This window comes from Corylus avellana, chromosome ca10, assembly GCF_901000735.1.
Source record: "Corylus avellana chromosome ca10, CavTom2PMs-1.0".
Lineage (NCBI taxonomy): Eukaryota > Viridiplantae > Streptophyta > Magnoliopsida > Fagales > Betulaceae > Corylus > Corylus avellana.
Genome location: NC_081550.1, coordinates 20,950,697 through 20,969,504, shown reverse-complemented (window position 1 = coordinate 20,969,504; position 18,808 = coordinate 20,950,697). Strand labels below are relative to the sequence as shown.

The following is an 18,808-nucleotide window of genomic DNA, read 5'->3' as shown; positions in this document are numbered from 1 at the left end:
CAGGTATTCCTTCTTCTTGTCCAATTGTACGGGCATCGATGGCGATATTCATTTGGTATGTCAGCTTTCCTTGTCGGGTTTGTTAAATTGTGGGAAAATACCAGCTTTTTTTGCTTTGTGTGACCATTGTGTGAAAAAGCTCTTTTTAGAACGTTTCATTGAATAGTAATCAAATGATGAAAAAAAAGAAAGAGTAAAATTTGATTGAAGTGAAATATGGCTATGGCAAAATTGTGTAATTTTTATTTATTCTCGCGTAAAACAAATGTAGTCTTTTTGGGAAGTTAATGGCTAATCTGACGGAAGTATTCAAATTAAATGCAATTAAAAGTTTAGGGGTTCAAATCGAAAGGTTTTGAAATTTGGGGGGTCTTCTCAAATCGCGTGGTAATTTAGGAGTTTAAGTAAAGTTACCCCTATTTATTATGTAGAACTATAAAGAGTTTGCTTTTAAGCTATAATAAGTTATAGAATTCCATTTGATTCTGTAACTAACTCTTGTCTCTTGTTGGGTACAATCTGCGAAATAAGAAAAAGTTGAACTAATTGCATGACCAAAGTTGAAGGGAAAACCAGTTGTCTTCTGCTTATTATATTTGTATAATATGATAAATCCAACAAATAGTCTGTAACACGCATGTGGGTCTATAATAATCTTGGATTTTAGAGTTTCATCAAAGGCTCAATTGTAAGAAAATTTGGTCTTGGATAATTGAAGGTGCACTATGAGTTATTGATGGACCAGACACCTTAGATCCGTGGAAGTTTAAGATTGCATATGACAAATTGGTAATTGTTCTTGGATTTGCAGGCGAACGAGATATTATTTTCCTTTGATGATCGCCTCAGGCACTATGCTACTAAACGGTTGACAAGGGTAAGAGATGCATGATCAATGGGAAGAGCTTGTTTGTCTCTATCTTAAATCTGCCGTTGTGGACTATGTATTGCATATTCTCAAATTGAAAGTTTGTCTAATCTTCATTGTGGAAGATTATGTTTTAACTCTTTGGAAGTTCCAAAATCTCCAGGTGGAAGGTTAGTTACTAGTTCTATTTGGTTCATGACAATGCATTTCTACATCATTCTCATTCCCATATGAGGTCTCTCTAACTCTTGGGACGATTGGCTGGGAAATTCTGGAAATCTTTTTGTAGGTTCTTAGGAAAGGCACAGTTTTGCTTTCGTTTTCCCTTACACCATATTATAATGCCTTCAAGCATCAAATCAAATTGGATTTCAGTATTAGTATTCAGGTAAATTGTCAATTTTAGACTTGAAAATAATTGTTCTTGCCTCCTATACATCACATTTTTCTTGTTCATTTTCTGATTAGGTCTTCCATTGGATGCCATCATGTTTTGTTATATCACAATTTCATAATAAATTCTGTTATTGATATTCAAATTGGTAGGCATGCTTTGAACAACGAGTTAACAAATCCTATTCGTGTTTACAGTATTGGTGTTGATGAGTGGTTACTCTTTCCTTCCGTGCAGGATGTGTTTGCCACTGCTGATTGCGGTGGGTTTCTTGAAAGTACTAGAAAACCAACCCTTCCAGCTTTGGTTCAGGTAAGCTACATATCTACGACCATTTTTTTTTTTTTTTTTTTTTTGTGAAGATATTAGCAATCTTCCTAGCAAACTATTGAAGTCAGAGATATCTCTGATAATTTAGTCTTTTTACTCCAAACCTCCAGGGGCTACCACCATTAAAATTGTGGTGGAAAAAATAGTTTGATGCTTAGTATTTGTTGATTGCAGTGTTGATTTCCCAAGATGCTTGTTCGGCCAGATGGCAATCCTAATATGAGATTTCCTATCATGATTGAAATAGTGATCTGGATTTTGAGTGGCCATGGTATTAGCATAACTAAATATGCTATTATGTTTCTCTTTGGCTGGCAATTTTGGTATTGGCCCTTTAATATGCCTCCTTTTGAGTTTTCAAGGTTGCAGAGCGGCAGGGGAAATATCTATCACATCGATTAGAGCTGGTGGAGGTCATGCCAATGGAGCAAATGACATGGAACTGGGAGATCCATTTGTTTACAAGCATCTAGGAAGCATGGCAGCCATTGGCTCTCGTAGATCTTAGGTAGAGCAAGGTGAGTTTTACAACCTTGGTGTTTGGTTGTTATATTTAGCATAATCTAGATTTTGGAGTTAAAAGGTATCTTTATCTTCTTGTAGGAGTCTATGCCGACATTTCTTCTCCCTCCCTGTTCCTGATTGTTGGATGACTGGTTTGCGGAGTCTATATGCTAGTGCAGTTTGGCAAATGACTTTGCCGCCACATCTCCATGGTGTGAATCCTGTCTACGATGAATACCCATGATTGTTTATAGAACCATGCAAGTGAATTCTTTTCGTTCCACTTCAGAGCTCCAACACTTGAGATTTTGGGGAGAGCATTTTCAGAGAGGACAGCCATTGATTGGACTGGTGAACCGGCATTGCAGACTGCATAACCTTAACTGATACATGTTTTTGTATTATGTGTTTGGTTTTTCGGTAAACAACAAGTATGAATTAATTAATTTTGCTACAGAAATGAACTACTAGCCTTTATGGATGACAAATTGAAATAATTTCCCTAGCAGAAAATCCATGTTCAATTAAAAGCCAGAACCTGTTTGCATCTGATAGGATATGTTATTGGATTGGCATCGCCAGTGGGCTCATAATAATGAGCATCCTATTGGAGTTGCTTCAATAAAGTTGTACGAGAATGTGGAACCATGGAAAAATTTTATATTTACAAAATCATATATATATATATATATATATATATATATATATATACCAGAATTCTTGTTTCTTCTGGGTTCTCAAATTGCTGGACCTCTTTTTTGCTATGAACCTTTTTTTTATTTTTTTGCCCTGTTGGATTTTTTTTTATATTTTTATATTTTTTTATTTTTTATTTTTATGAGGAACTACATTGAGTTTGCATTTAAGCTATAATATGTTATAGAAATATTTCATTTGATTCAGTAACTAACTCTGGTTGGCTCAAATAAGCATATAGAAAAATAACTTATTAAAGGAAAAATTCAATCTTTATTAAAAAAAAAAAATTAAAATACACATGAATAAATAATAAATACACACTAATGTCGATCATCTTATGCATCATATATTAAGTTAATTGGACCATGGATTGATGCAATAGCAATTTTTCGCTGGAGGCCAAAGGGGCAGAATATGTGGGTTGGTTTATTTGGCGCTCAGCATATCTGACGCGTGTTATATAAGCTGGAGGAACCGATTTTTTGTGGCGAAGAGTTTAGATTTTGGAATTAAAGGTGTCTTTATCTTCGTGATAGCTTGTTTGCAGGGTGTATACTATTGCAGTTACTACTTTTAGATAAGTAGTCGTGGCACGTGTTCTTGGGATATGTTGAGAGAAGAGTGCAAATGAGTATGTCGCCTGCCTTCATGGTGTGCGAGTCCATTTGAATTCGAAGAATTTTAGAGAAATAGTATGAAATTTTTTTTTTTATTATTTTTTTTCTTCTATTGATAAACTGAGTCAGAGATTCCAAAAAAAAAAAAGCTTTGGCCTAGCATTTAATCTAAGCTTCCACAACAGTTTCCAGGAACTCAATTCATCATCCAAAGAGCTGAGAACCATACGATGGACTGATACATTGCCCGAGGAATCCGATATATTGACCCTACCACGAGGGACAAGGTTGAAGATAATTAGCGCTATATAATTACATATGACGTGGCCTCTACTAAGGTATTAGAAGAAGAAGATAAAAAAGGCTACTTTTGAAAAAGCACTAGGTAGCTTTAGAAAAAGCAGAAGAAAAAGCCCAAAGCATTACATGAAGACAACGGAAGAGGCAGATTTGAAGATAATTAGCGCTACATAATTACATATGACATGGTCTCCACTAAGGCATCAAAAGAAAACAAAAACAATAATAATAATAATAATAATAGAAGATAAAGACCAAAGCATTGGATGAAGAGAAAGAATATGGGTGTGTTTGCAAAGAACTTGAAAAATGAAGTAGATTAAAACACAGGGGGTGTGTTCGTGAGGTTTTTATTAACTGCTTTGTAACCGTTAATCGCTAGCCGTACTAACTGCTAACTGCTAACTGCTTTTACAAACCGCTAACTGTTAACTGCTTTTTTAATATATATATATATATATATATAATTTTATATAATATAGAATTGCAAAACGACGTAGTTTTGCACTTTTATATATTCATCTCATCCTGATAAATTAGAGTTTTACTTTGGGTTAGGAATTTGATCATCCTGATGATTTTCATATAATTATGTGTTTTTTTTTTTTTTAAAAGCTGATAGCATTTGGTTTTTTTAGGTACCCTTTACATTTTTTTTTTTTTATATGGGCTCATTTTGGAGCAAGCCCAATGTGGTATATCGCAAACTATATGCATGTAAAATAGTGTATATTTTGATGCCAAAAAGGCATAGAAAAGGCCAAAAGGGGCAAAGTAAGCCCAAAACGGAAAATTGGACCAAAAGGCAAAAATAATAATAATAATTGGAAAAAAAATAATTTTAAGTGAGCCCAAAAAAAAGCTTAATTCTCAAATTCGGCCCAAAAAGAAAGCCCAAACAAAGCCCAAAAGCAGTCAGTAAAAAAAGCGATTAGCCGGATGTGCTTAACCGCTAACCGGGCGGTTAACCGCTTAGGCGGTTAATCGCTTTGCGGTTAGCGGAAGTGGTTAGTAAAATATACTAACCGCTTGAGCGGTTGCGTTTAGCGGTTCTAGCTAGTAACCACTTAAGCGGTTGCGTTTAGCGGTTTTAGCCAGTAAGCACTAACCGCAACCGCATGATCACCCCTAAAAACACAACTGGAATTTTAGCAGATTTAATTAATATAAGAAAAAATAAAAATAAAAATGTTTCGTATGAAAATGTAAAAAAAAAAAAAAAAAATTGTTATGTAGTGATTTTTTATTTGAATAATAATAAAAAATGATTGATATGATGTAAAAATGAAGAATATTGTAATTAATTTTAAGAAAAATAGTACGGACTTTTTTCTAGTCATTTGGCAAACACACCCACTAATCTACTCATCAACACCTTTATCCACGAGAAGACAACCTCAATCCTCTAGACACGTGTTTAGGAGCTCAACCTACTTTTCTCTAAATTGAGTGAGAAGAATTTTGTTTAAATCGGTCTATGAATTTATTATGTGTTTTTTCTATGACTTTTTAATTGATATGGGAGAAATGTAGTCTTATAAAAAATTATAAACTTCTCACATATTTAAAAAATAAGTGATAATACTATAGATTAAGTTAAAGAAAACTTCTCCCTTCCAAATTTTTTTAAAAAATTCTGTTTATTCTTAAACACCCTCCTAAATCTTACTTATGCTACAAATCACCATATTTGAAGTTGATACCCAATAGGTGTAAATATTGAAGCTCAAAGGTTGCATAAGTATAAAAAAAGTCCAATTATTGAACCAATCAATAGATGGTGACAGCCAGTCCTATTTACTCTTATTACACAATCTTTCAACTTGTTAAGGAAATCAAAATCTTTACCACTTGACTACTTGAGCTATCTACTTGAATCTAAGGAAAACTCGAATCAGTGGTTGCAATTTGCAAATAATTGTGTTGTCTATGGAAATAGTTAGCACAAGAAGCGAGGTTATTGTGCACCATTTTTGTTTCTATGCATCATCCAACGGTCAGATTGCCCGAGGAAAGCATCATCAAACAGCACACAGCTGGATATATGTAGTCTTTATCGGATATGTTGACTTGACCCAACCACAATGGGAAGAAGTCTAAAGATAATCAGCGCTGCAGATGAGGTGGCCTCCACTAAAAGGCATCTTCTCATCAACAGCTCCATTCACGTGAAGAGATGTGAATACTTTGACATTTCTGTTCACTCCAAACTTCCTCCTTATTCCTACGGGTGTGTTTGGCGATAGAATGGAAAAATAAAATGAAATGATATTGTAGTAGATGTGATTGATATGAAATAAAAAAAAATGTATATTTTATATAAAAAAGTGAAAAAATTTGTTTTGTAATGATTTTTTTATTTGAATAGTTATAAAAAGTGATTAATGTGAAATAAAAAGTAAAAATATTGAAATTAATTTTGAGAATAATTTTTTTGATTTTTGAGTCCGATATGATCCAGCCTTTGCCAAACACAGCCTACATGAGAAGTTCACAAGCTACCAAAACTGAAAATGACTACGTGGGTCCTACAAATTGACAAAAGTATTCACTCGTTAATATTACAAAAGTTATAATAAAAAAGTGTAAAATTGCCAACCAACACTTTTGCAAATCTAAGCCGTCCGTTACAACAAAGAGCCTAAAATATGCCACTATAAATAAATTAGAAATTCAAAATTTAAAGGCCTCTGGCTTTGTTTGAGTCTTACAAGACAAAAATACTCTGCCCCCCTCTTTTCCTCCCTCCCTCCCTCTCCAGAAAATCGTGGTGCGGATTGAAGCACAGTGGCTTGTCCACTGTCGGTGTGCTGGGGTGGCAAACCTTGGCCCAACTCTGGTCCTTGTGTTTCTCGGTGTCCAACCAGTAATCAGCTTGGTGTTTAATTTTTCCAACCTTGGGTATTTCTTCTCTCCCCTGCTCTCGCTCAATTTTTGCTGTGAATATCACTCTTTGCTCTCATTTTCTGTTTTTCTTTAGCTTATCTTGTTAAATTTTCAAGGTTTTTGGGTATTCCGTTAACCAAATGGGTGAAGTTTGAAATTTTGTGCCTTTTTTCTATTTAACCCAATGAGGGAAGGGAAGAGTCTTGCTAATGTTTAGATAGGTTTTCTTGGGTTGTTTTTGGAATAGGTTTCCTTTAACCGTTTGTCTATTTGATTTGATAGGAGGGATGCAAATGCTTATTAATTATAGGAATACTTCCTACCTCTCCTCTCAAGTCTCCCTTAGGTTCCCCTTTTCTTTTTCATTTTTGTAGATGTGGTTAGGGGTGTAAACGAGCCGAGCTTGGGCTGTTCAGGCTCGGCTCATTTATTTTTGGGCCAGGCTCGAGCTCGACTCGAGCCCGAATTTGCTGCTCGAGCTCGGCTCGACAGGGTTGGAACCTTGTTCGAGCTCGAGCTCGAGCTCGTCTATTTTGCTTGAGCTCGAGCCCAGGCTCAAGCTCGAGCTCGACTGTTTTTTTTTTTTTTTTGTAATTTAAGTGCATTAGATTACAAAAATCATCCATACAGAATATTTTGCACCTTAAAATACTAAAGAACATTAACAAACATAACAGATTAATGTCAACCTTACAATTAAAACTAACAAAATCAACTAAAATGCTAAAGAACATTAAACAAACATAACAAATTAATCTCAACATTACAATCATCCATACAGAATCAACTAAAATGTTAAAAAACATTAAACAAATATAACATATTAATCTCCACCTCACAATTCCATACATAATCAATTAACATAATCAACTAAAATTTTAAAAAATAGTTATTAATGATATATATATATATATATATATATATATATACATATATATACACATATGCATAAATAAATTAAAAAAAGGTATATAATATATTTGTTATTATTGAGTAAATGAGTAATGTTGATTATATTGTTATTTGTTACTTGATAAAAAAAATATACGAGCCGAGCCTAATAAGCGAGGCGAGCCTTATATGAGCCGAGCTCACAAGCTTAGCCGAGTCGAGCCGAGCTTGCTTCGTTTAATATTCGAGCCAGGATTTGTGTTCACGAAGCGCTTCATTTAATATTCGAGTCGAGCACGAGCTGAGCCCGAGCTTGCTCGCGAGACGCTTCGCTCACTTAACAGCCCTAGATTTGGTGACTGTGGAGAGGTTCCCCTGTTCTTTTCATCTTCGTTTTTTTTTTCTCTTCTTTTTTGTACGTCGTCTGGATTCTCTGTATTGATTAACCTATCAACTTTTCTGATCTAACGGATTTGGGGGAGTTTTTTCTTTAAAAATATATATAATGTCTTAACACAGACCAAATTTTGTCACGTTTTATTGATGAGAGATGACACATCAGCATATAAGACAATAAGAGTGATTGTTATAAAAATACACAAGATATTATAAAAGTAATTTCTACGTAGGATGAGGAGAGGATGAGTCTTGATTGAGAGTACGCGGCGTGCTTAGCACACCGTGAAGAAAAAAAAATTTAATATTTTAATGCAAAAAAAAAAAAAAAAAAAAAATTGTACTGGCGTGCTGAGCACGCTGCGTGCTCTTTTCATTCACCCGGAGAGGACACAAGAAAAGCACCTAGTATTTCTCTTTTCATTTATCACTCCCTTAATTTTTCCTTTGTCATTCCCTCATTGACAAAGGAAATAACTCGTGAAATTAAAAACAAATAAAAACCTAGATTCTAAACAGTTTGGTTTGAAAAGCTCGTTTTCTTGTTTTAAATTTGACATTTTTTTTTTAGGATGTCAAAAAATCATTTCATCTTCCGTCTTAAATTAGAAGATAAAATAAAATTGAAAATGCATTATAGTGAGAAACGTTACTATAAATAGCATTGCCTTACCAAAAAAAACAAAAAACTTAAGTTGTTAGTGGATCCGAAGTCTCTTCACTGGGAAAGAAAAAAGGATTTCTATCGTTTTCATTAATCATCTCAGTCAGACTTAATTTAGAGATTATATAATAATAAATTATATAGCAGATTAGTTTTTGCCGACAAAGACACTAAAAAAAACCAAGCAAAAGCTAATTAATGTGGACAAACCCATAAGATTCCAATTAAGATGTAAAAAAAATAAATAAATAAAGCGCACGGGATGCCCTTTACGCTTCATTGTTGGGAAATAACGTAAAACTCGTTGCTTGAGTGACGTGTGCAGATGTGATCCAAACCCTAGAAATATTTATCGAGGTGGACGCCCAATCTGGTCATTTCTGTATTATAAAGCTTTAAAGCCATCTCCTTAATTTAACTGTCACTGACTCACTATCACTATCACTATAACTATCTTATCTTGAGAATGGATGAGCGTTTGAGGGATGCTGCTCAGCAAGGAAGCATTGATGCATTGTATGCATTGATAAAAGAAGATGCAAATGTTTTGGACAGAATCGAAGGCATTCTATTTGTTGAGACTCCTTTACACATAGCTGCATCTGTAGGGCACACCTGGTTTGCTATGGAGATAATGAGGTTAAAGCCTTCATTTGCTAGAAAGCTTAATCAAGATGGCTTCTCCCCATGCACCTTGCTCTGCAAAATAACCAAACCCAATTGGTGGAGCGGCTACTTGATGTTGATAGCGACATTGTTCGTGTCCCTGGACAGGAGGGTGTGACTCCTTTTCATTACGTAGCTCAAATGGGAAACATCGAACTTTTAACCAAATTTTCTAAAGGCTGCCCGAAGTCTTATGAAGATGTGACAATTCGAGGCGAGAATGTCCTGCATGTAGCCTTGAAATATGACAACTTCGAAGCTTTTCGACTCCTGCTAGGATGGATTCGGCAAGTTTGCTCTAAAGATGCCTCATCGTGGGAGAGCAAACTGCTACATTGGGAGGATGAAAAACACAACTCTCTGTTGCACGTTGCAGTATCCAAAAATCAACCAGAGGCAAGTCCTAATTTCCACTCAAGTTTTATAGAGTTGGTATATGTTGTGCAAAGGAGTCAATCTCCAAAAATTGTCTTCAAAATTTTTAGTTAAGCTTTCGGTCGTGTGATAGTTGTTTTTATTTTTGTTCTTGGGGCGAGTGTTTGGATGAGTAATTATGTATCTCTACTTGTCTACGTCTTGCAGGTAGTGTCGTTGTTGCTGGATACAGGATTTGTTGATTTAGATGCCAAGAATTTAGAGGGTGATACGGTCTTTGACATCTTGGCGAAGGTGGACAACCAACGGATCAGTGATATGCTCATGCGACGAAAACGTCCTGCCAGATGTTTAACTGCACTTGGATATTGCTTAATATGTTTATATAGACTTGCATATTCCTTATTATTTCCTCTCATAGTACTGCATCGACAACGTCGTGTAAATTTGATCCAAACTCTTGAGAAGTGTGGCGTAAAAATATGTCGTCAGCAAAAAGTTATAACAGAGGAGAAGCGGAATGCCCTGTTGGTTGTTGCTGCATTGCTAATAACGGTCACCTACCAAGTAGCACTAAGCCCTGCAGATAAGCAATACAATGAGTTCAACTGCACAGCCCCAGTCAACGCTACCGGAGCCAATCAGCAATTCAACTTCACAGCCCAGAATCCGATCAACGCTACTGGTGCCAATCAGTACTTCAACTGCACTGCCCGCTTCAACGCTAGCAGTAGTAAAGTTAAACCAATCAGAAACCTAGCTGGAGACGTGTTCCTTTGGTGTAACGCTCTAAGCTTTTACCTATCAAACTTTACACTTTTCTTCCTCCTCCCAACTGATTTTCATGGAATCGTGCTCTTCTTCCTCCTTCTAATCCTCTCTTATGGCTTTTGCTTTTCAACTCCGTTATTAAGTACTCTTATTCTAGGCGTTCTTGGTCCAGTGTTGCTTTTGCCAGTTTATTTACTTCCTTGTCTTGGTCCAGTGTTGCTTTTGCCAGTTTATTTACTTCCTTGGATAAGTATTTTCAGACTCAAAATTTTCTTCCGATATAGAGTGAAAGTGTTTGTCACGCACAGCATGCATGTGTCCGTGGCATGATGCTAATTCCCCAACACAGTTATATATAAGTGCCACCGCAAACCTTCTCTTTCTTACTCACCCGCCATCCATCCTTTTCCTCTAATTAATTATATATTAATTGTTGCTTTCTTTCTTTCTACACAATCTTAGCCCCCTTCTCCACAAACCAAACCTTCCCCACGGCTTCTCTCTACATTAATCTTCTCGTATCGTACCCACTAAAAGGAGAACTCACATTTGATTGCCTATAAAAGGAGACCATGGTGCTACTATTATGTGTGAGAAGCAAAGAAGAATATGAAGTCGTGTGAGCTGTTCCAGTAAGAATGATACTTTTTCTTTTGTCAAAGTCAAGTACATGGGGAAAGGGGAATTTGGTGTGTTGTATTAGTAAGCTTTAATGAATGTTTCTTGGGTTATTATTATCTTTTTTTTTCTTTTTATCTTTTTCAACCTACTAAGTTAAGCAGTTATTTTAACAACTAATGTTACAAAAACTTCATCTTAATTCTTACTAGCATATAACCTGTGCTATGCGCAGGTGTTTTTTAAGTATGATTTAATTTAAAATTTTTTTATATAGAACAAAATGTTTGATTGGGCTAAAGACAAATATTAATGGAAAGAAAAAAAGCCAGCCTTCTGACTCTTTTCAACATTGAAATCCACATAAAAAATAAATAAATCTTAAATTAATAGAAATACTTTCTCTTTGGTTTATTTCCTAGCCACTCCATGATCGAGAACAAGACCAAGACCCGTTAAGCATTAAATATCTTTTATACCAAACACATTAGTATATATATCAACTATTTATGTCGACATGAATGAATTTGTTTTTATATTTTTCTTAAAAGAGCACAACTACTCGACCTACTTCGCATTTTATAATTTTCTCTTCTATCCATCAAGTCCCATGTCTCCATAACATTTTTTACATTGAAACTTTAACCGTCTAAAATTTGATCTGCATTCAGTACTCCTCAAACGAAATTCACCGTTTGTTTCACACATACTCAATACAAAAAGTACAACATTGAAAAAGGAAAGACCAAATGACAATAAGGGAAAACCCCATCTTTCAAAGCTTGTTCTGCATCCTCCTCATGCACTTCTTCGATATATGCCTCAACAAAGTATATTTTTTTTCCAATATTCAATTATCCTTATAAACCCTAAGTGATGCAGGAGAAATTTGAAAAAATTGCTATTTTAGTTATGCATGTGTTCAAAACTAGATTCCAGTTCAAAACTTTTGATTGATTTATTGAAATTTTTGAAAAATTTTGCATCATTTGCTGTTGGTTTTGGGTTTTTGAAAATCAGATTTCATGATATTATTTGAAAATATATATTTTGTTTTTAATAATTTTGTAAACTTTAGTAACGTGTTAAACTTGACATGTTACTAAAATTCCAATAGTGACACCCTATTTTTTGACCCACCACACACGTTGCTAATGACACGTCACTAACGGTTAGTCAATAAATCTCAATTTTTTGTAGTGAGATGTCCATGCCGACGTCAACTCTTTTCAGCTTTTCGGAGGGCTTGCACCACTTGAAGAGCATTTCCTTCTAGGACCACCCTAATTATATTAAAGTCTAATAAAGTACTAAAAAAATTGTTAATATTTCCTAATAACAAAAATATTCTTCACAAAATTAAACAAATTCTTAAAGTTATATAAATAAATAAAAACTAGAAATTAAAAAAGAAACTGATAATCCCAAATGTAAAATGAAGACTTTTTGGTCTCGCGCGCATTATATTTATGTGACATGTCTTTGTTGCCATGCATTTAGAACGAATTAATCACGAATTCGTTGGTTGTAGAACATTTGAAAAGTGTTTTTAATTTCAAACCAATATTTGCATCCCCATAAACGAGCCTGAACGAATTAATGACAAATGTGAAATGAAGACTTCTTGGTCTTCACCATATTTGAAGTTGATGCCGAATAGGTGTAAATATTGAAGCTCCAAGGTTGCATAACCATAACAAGTCAACTTCTTCTCCTGTTAAGAAAACTCGAATCAGTGGTTGCAAATAATTGTGTTGTCTATGCAAATAGTTAGCACAAGAAGCGAGGTTATTGTGCACCATTTTTGTTTCTATGCATCAATATCCAACGGTCAGATTGCCCGAGGAAAGCATCATCAAATAGCACACAGCTGGATATATGTAGTTTTTATCGGATATGTTGACTTGACCCAACCACAAGGTGAAGAAGTCTGAAGATAATTAGCACTACAGATGAGGTGGCCTCCACTAAAAAGGCATCCAAAGCATGGGATGCAGTCTGGTCTTCTCATCAACAGCTTCATTCACGTGAAGAGATGTGAATGCTTTGACATTTCTGTCCATTCCGAAACTTCCTCCTTATTCCTACATGTCGCAAGCTACCAAAACTGAAAATGACTACATGACGTGACTCGTGGGTCCTACAAATTGATAAACTTAAAAATTTAGTTAAATTTAACTTTAAAAATGTATTTTTTTTTTTAACTACAATTAGTTTCTTTTTAAAATTACCAAATATTAAGTTCTTTAAATATTTTTTTATTTTTTACTAATAAAAGTAATTGTTATTAAACTCACTCGCTTTGATTTTATGAGAGAGATTTATCAAAATGTCATTCCAATAACTAAAATAATATTAAAAAGTAAATAGTTATTGCTTTTTGAGTCTTTAGATTTGAGGAAGAATTAAAGCTAAAGTTATATTTACCATTTGATAGAGAGTTTGATGGTAAGTATAAAGCTTTTTGTAAATTTTGTTAAAATTTTAAAGAAGTATTAAAAATAGAAAGCTTGAAATGAATGCTCTAATATTACAAAAGTTATAATTATGATAATAAAAAAAGTTTCTTTGAGTAAAAGATAAGTAAACGCGGTATAGACAGACGTGGCCCGCGTCAAGAAGAAAGATGGTGGGAAAGTGCATGAATGAGAGAGACGGAGAGTAGTTACATGTATCGTGTTTCGCTGAGCTTTCTTCAGGTTGAATAGAAGGTCAAAAATTTGAAAAATTATTTCTTTTTGGTGTTTTTGTATTTTTATGATTTTTGTTATTGTCTATAATTTTGTTATGATGTACGTACTCATATATAATAGAAATGAGTGGAAATGAAACCATAATAACATCCAACTCAGTAGAATGCAGAAATATTTGGTGAGTTGCAACCATGCATGTTCACCAATTTACTTACATTAACGGAAGAATAATAAATCATTAAAAACAAATATTTAAATAAAAATATTACAAATAAAGGTAAATTCAATAATTACTTTTTTTTTTTTTTAAAAAAAAAAAGAATAAACACTCTAGCATTTCTCAAAAAGAATAGACGATGAGAGTCTTCGTCGATCTTCAGATAACCATGTGAGAATGAATTAGTTTCCGCATTGACTGTAGCAAGAGAAGGCTTGTCTCGTGAAAAGGAGTTCCACTTTCACTTATTAATTTTACAAAAAGCAATAATGAGAAAACATCTTTCGAGTCAAAAAAGCAAACGCGGTATATAAACAGACGTGCCCCCATCAAGAAAGATGCATGCATCGTAGGAAAGTGCATGAGAGAATTCAAAATGAATTGTTGAATTAATATGATTGCAATAAGGAATCAAAAGCTTTTCTTCCTTTTTTATTTTATTTGAATAATAATAAAAAATAATTGATGTGATATAAAAAATAAAAATTGTAAAGTTAATTATGAGATAATTAGTGAGATTGATTTTTTTTTTTTTTTTTTTTTGGGGTCATTTCCAGTCCTTTGGCAAACAGGTTACAGGAGTTGTGATGTAAAAAGTGATTGCCGATTGTTTTCTTGGCTCTGTTCGGCAAAAACAGTATACTATTTATTAAAAAAAATTTAACTTTCAATATTTTTATTTTTTATATCACATTATTTATTTATTTATTATTATTATTTAAATAAAAAAATTATTATAAAATAAAATTATTTAAGTATTTTTTCATACCAAAAGTTTTTATTATTTTTTTCTTTCATATTAATCAATTTTTATTACAATTTAAAGCGGATGCGAAACGAAGCCCTTAAATTAATGCTTGCATTGATTCCACAGTTCCACTGCTAATCTTGTTGCTTTTAGTAGCTGATGATGCTAAGCAAATCGTGTTTCCTGTTTAACAGAGTTGTGATGCAACAACATACTTTTGAGAGTCGACAGTAAAGATTGCCCGAGGAACGCATGAAGACAAAGAAGAGTAGTTGTCTTCTCAATCAACAGCTTTCTTTATTCGCGTGAAGACTCATGAGTCATGTCAATAATTTGAAATTTCTGTCCATTCTGTTTACTTTCTCGATCCTTGTTCCTCGAAGTTGAATAAGGATGTTGGGAGAAGTACAGTGAAGAAATGAAATTATTTTTCAGATAGAATAGAAGGTCAAAATTTTGAAAATGATTTTTTTTTTTTTTTTTTTTTTTGGTGTTTTTATGATTTTTGTTGTCGTCTATAATTTTTTGTTGTTTTATTCCAAATAGACTAAATATTAGATATGAATAATCAAATTTTTTTAAAAATTTATTTAACCACGGTAAGAGATAAACCTTCAGATCAAACTATTCAAACGGTGAAAGTAACCCCTCCCACTCAATTATTGGTCCTCGACTTAAACGCCCGGAAAGCACAAAACAAAATACAAAAAAATAAAAAATAAAAAATACTCGCAATCAGTTATCACCAGCCACCGACAAAGCTAGTAAGATCTAAATTATCTAAAAACTAAAACAAAAGAGAAAGATCGTAGAAATTTCGCGGAGTTTTCTTGATCATCTTCATCTTCAGCTGATCCTTTCTCTCTCTCTCTCTCACTTTCCCTCCTCTCAACCCAAAGTCTCTGTTTTTCGTTACCCAGAAATCTAAATCCAAGTCTCGGACATCAAACATCAAACCCTGAAACTGAGCGTTAAACCCATTTTGTTGACATCCTTACATTTCTCAATTGTCCGCCACTCTTACCCACCAAACCACGATTTCTTTTGTAAACTTCCCCGCCATCCCTCTCTATCCACCACTCTACCACCCATGTACCAAATCCTCAGTAGTGTCTTACGACGGTGCTTCAAGCGGAAGCGGGAGCCAGAATCCGAGGACCAAAACGAGCCTCGCAAGGTTCTCGTCGTTGAAGGCGCAAACGAAGACGGTACGTTATCAAGCATGTAATAAAACTCAAATCCTATATATATATATATATATAATTTACGCATTCAATGGATGATATGGTTTAACTTTAGACTTTCTAACTTCAACTACAATCCAACTCGCTTCTCTTTCTGGTTGCCTTGTTTTCAATATTAATGTTAAGAGGAATTAAGTTCAGATACCACTGAATCATCATCATCGTGTCCTCTTTAGTAGCGTGTAACTTTGCTTGGAGGATCCAAAAAGAACTGACGAAGAAAAATAATGAATTATCATAAAAATAATTTGTATTTATATTTATGTTTAGTAAATGATCTTTCTCATTTTTCAATTTACTTTGCATAAATATCCTCCTCTTAACTTGCCGAGTTGTCTCCTTTTTCAGTCCAATCAAACCCAACCACCGGAAGCACCTCGTCATCTTCTCAATCTGGTTGGGACCACGACGTCTTCCTGAGTTTCAGAGGTGAAGATACTCGTAAGAACTTCATTGATCACCTCTACACTCGCTTGGTGCAAGTTGGAATTCGTACCTTCCTTGATGATGAGGGGCTTGATAGAGGGGAGAGCATCTCTAGGGAATTACTCAATGCGATTCGTAGATCAAGGATTTCTATTGTGATTTTCTCTAAACGATATGCTTCTTCTACGTGGTGCCTTGATGAACTTGCAGAGATTGTGCAGTGTAGAAAAACCGTAGGCCACATTCTTTATCCGGTATATTATCATGTGGACCCCTCGGTTGTTCGAAAACAGTCCGGAATTTTTGCAGAAGCTTTTGCTAGGCATGAGCGGCTTCATACCGATAAGAAGAGGGTGCAAAGGTGGAGGGAAGCTCTTACTGAAGTTGGGAATAGTGCTGGTTGGGATCTCCAAAGCCTTGCAAATGGGTAATGCTATGGACTCTTGTACTTTTTATGCATTTTTTTTTCCCTTTTCTTTGAAATTTTCGTCAAAAAAATTGAAAAAAAAAAGAAAGGCCATCAAACTATTATCCAAATGGCTATATCCTTTTAAACTTTCAATTTGAACAATGTTCTCTCCAAAATACCAAAAAATTGTCAACGTCTCCAAATGCATCAAAAAGACAAAAATAACCTCATATTTGTCAAAACGACAAAAATATCCTTATACATTCGAACAAATAATATTACCCTTTTTTTTTTTGTTTCAAAAGTTTCTACTCCCTTTTTTTATTAAAATAAAAGTTTTTCTATTAAGGGTATTTTTGTCAGGGGGACATCGAGAATTTTTTGTCATTTGCAACGAAATGCCATTGGCTTACGTTTTGCAGTTTTTCTTTGTCATTTGTAATTGTCTTTCACGATTTGGAAATTGAGAGACTTGCATCTTCTAGTTCATGTCTTTTTATTCCTAGAAACATGAAACTGGTACGCCTTATAATTCTCAAATGATATTCTCAGTAATTGAATAGATCCTGATCATGAGGAATCAATCACACTCCTCAAATTAAAGACCGAAATCCAAACAATAAAATGAGAGAAATGTCTCTTCACCCTCCAACTAATAAAACAAATGATAACAAAGAGAGAATTTAAAAGTCGAATAATATGTTTTTCCTTTAAATGGATTTCTTTAATTATCTTAAACATCCAAACAGAAAAAAAGAAAAAAGAAAAGAAGGAAAATAACCCTATGTATTCAATTCTATTCTACACCCTGTTAATTCATCATTTTTTTTTTCCTGTCCGGTCGTATGGCTTCTTGTTTCGTCAGTCATAACATAAAAGATAGGCTTGTGACGCTTGTCATGTGTTATTTAACTCTACTTATTAACTTTTCGTGCTACAAATTCATGGGGATGGGATCCACATGTACTTTGTGGATGGCTAAATCGTTTTACTCTATAAAATGGTTAATGGCTTTCTCCATGAAAATAAAATAAAAATATTTTATGGCATATTATAAAATATACTCAATTGATATTCTAAATGAATTTGATATATAACTTAGATGCTTGCTATGGCATCTTAGCTAGTCTCTGGGATGATTACATCTTTTTGTTTCTTCTTTTTCTTTCCTTGTACCTAATTTATTGTTCTATTTTCCATTTGGATCGTGATAATCAGGTATGAATCGAGATTCATTAAAGTCATTGTTGAAGATGTATGGTGTAAAGTAAGCCCTGCTCGCCTGCATGTTGCTGAGCATCCAGTAGGAATAGCTTCTCATGTTGAAAATATGGAAGCTCTATTAGATCTTGGAACAAGTGATGTTCGCATTGTGGGCATCTATGGGTTGACTGGAATTGGAAAAACAACCATAGCAAATGCTGTGTACAACAAAATATGTGTTGCTTTTGAAGGAAGTAGTTTTCTTTCAAACATTAAAGCAAGTGCAGAAAAGCCCAATGGCATTGTTCAGTTACAAGAACAACTTCTTAACGATATCTTGAAAACAACTTTGAAGATTGACAATGTTAATAAAGGAATCATATTGACTGAGGAAAGACTTCATCACAAAAAAGTTCTTGTTATTCTTGATGATGTGGATGACTTTGAAAAACTACGCACATTAGTCAAAAAGCAATGGTTTGGTCCGGGAAGTAGAATCATTGTAACAACTAAAGATAAACAATTGCTAAGCAAGTTGGGAGTAGATAAAAAATATAAGGTTAGAAAATTGAGTACTTGGGCGTCTCGTCGGTTGTTCAGTTTACATGCCTTTGAGAAGCCCAATCCGGAAGACGATTTTGTAGAGCTTTCGAATGAAGCAGCTGATTATGCTAAAGGACTTCCTTTAGCTCTTGTTGTTTTGGGTTCATTTCTAAAACAAAAAGGCATTGCTGAATGGAAAAGTGAATTGAAAAAATTACAAAGAACTCCTCATGAAGGGTTGCAAAAAAAAAATACTTAGAAGTAGTTTTGATTCACTGGATAGGGATACAAGAGACATTCCTTGATATTGCATGTTGCTTTGTCGGTATGGTCGAAGAAGATGTTT

At 34.2% G+C, this 18,808-nt stretch overlaps 3 protein-coding genes across 3 annotated transcripts in view; all 3 read left to right on the top strand.

The window, feature by feature from the left end:
* Positions 1-1,044: 1,044 nt before the first annotated feature.
* Positions 1,045-2,593, top strand: LOC132163783 (internal alternative NAD(P)H-ubiquinone oxidoreductase A2, mitochondrial-like). The gene is made up of 4 exons (XM_059574158.1): positions 1,045-1,256; positions 1,460-1,574; positions 1,955-2,110; positions 2,196-2,593. Exons 1-3 carry the CDS (start codon positions 1,210-1,212, stop codon positions 2,063-2,065), a joined length of 273 nt encoding a protein of 90 aa, XP_059430141.1. The 5' UTR covers positions 1,045-1,209; the 3' UTR covers positions 2,066-2,110; positions 2,196-2,593.
* A 5,925-nt stretch (positions 2,594-8,518) lies between these two features.
* LOC132163781 (ankyrin repeat-containing protein BDA1-like) lies at positions 8,519-11,092 on the top strand. The gene is made up of 2 exons (XM_059574156.1): positions 8,519-9,611; positions 9,798-11,092. Exons 1-2 carry the CDS (start codon positions 9,237-9,239, stop codon positions 10,689-10,691), a joined length of 1,269 nt encoding a protein of 422 aa, XP_059430139.1. The 5' UTR covers positions 8,519-9,236; the 3' UTR covers positions 10,692-11,092.
* Positions 11,093-15,365: 4,273 nt separating this feature from the next.
* LOC132163774 (disease resistance protein RPV1-like) overlaps positions 15,366-18,808 on the top strand; it is a 28,677-nt gene continuing 25,234 nt past the window's right edge. Inside the window, exon 1 of the mRNA XM_059574146.1 lies at positions 15,366-15,845. Coding sequence (XP_059430129.1) covers positions 15,728-15,845 — 118 coding nt within the window. The 5' untranslated portion in view covers positions 15,366-15,727. The remainder of the gene's footprint in view (positions 15,846-18,808) is intronic.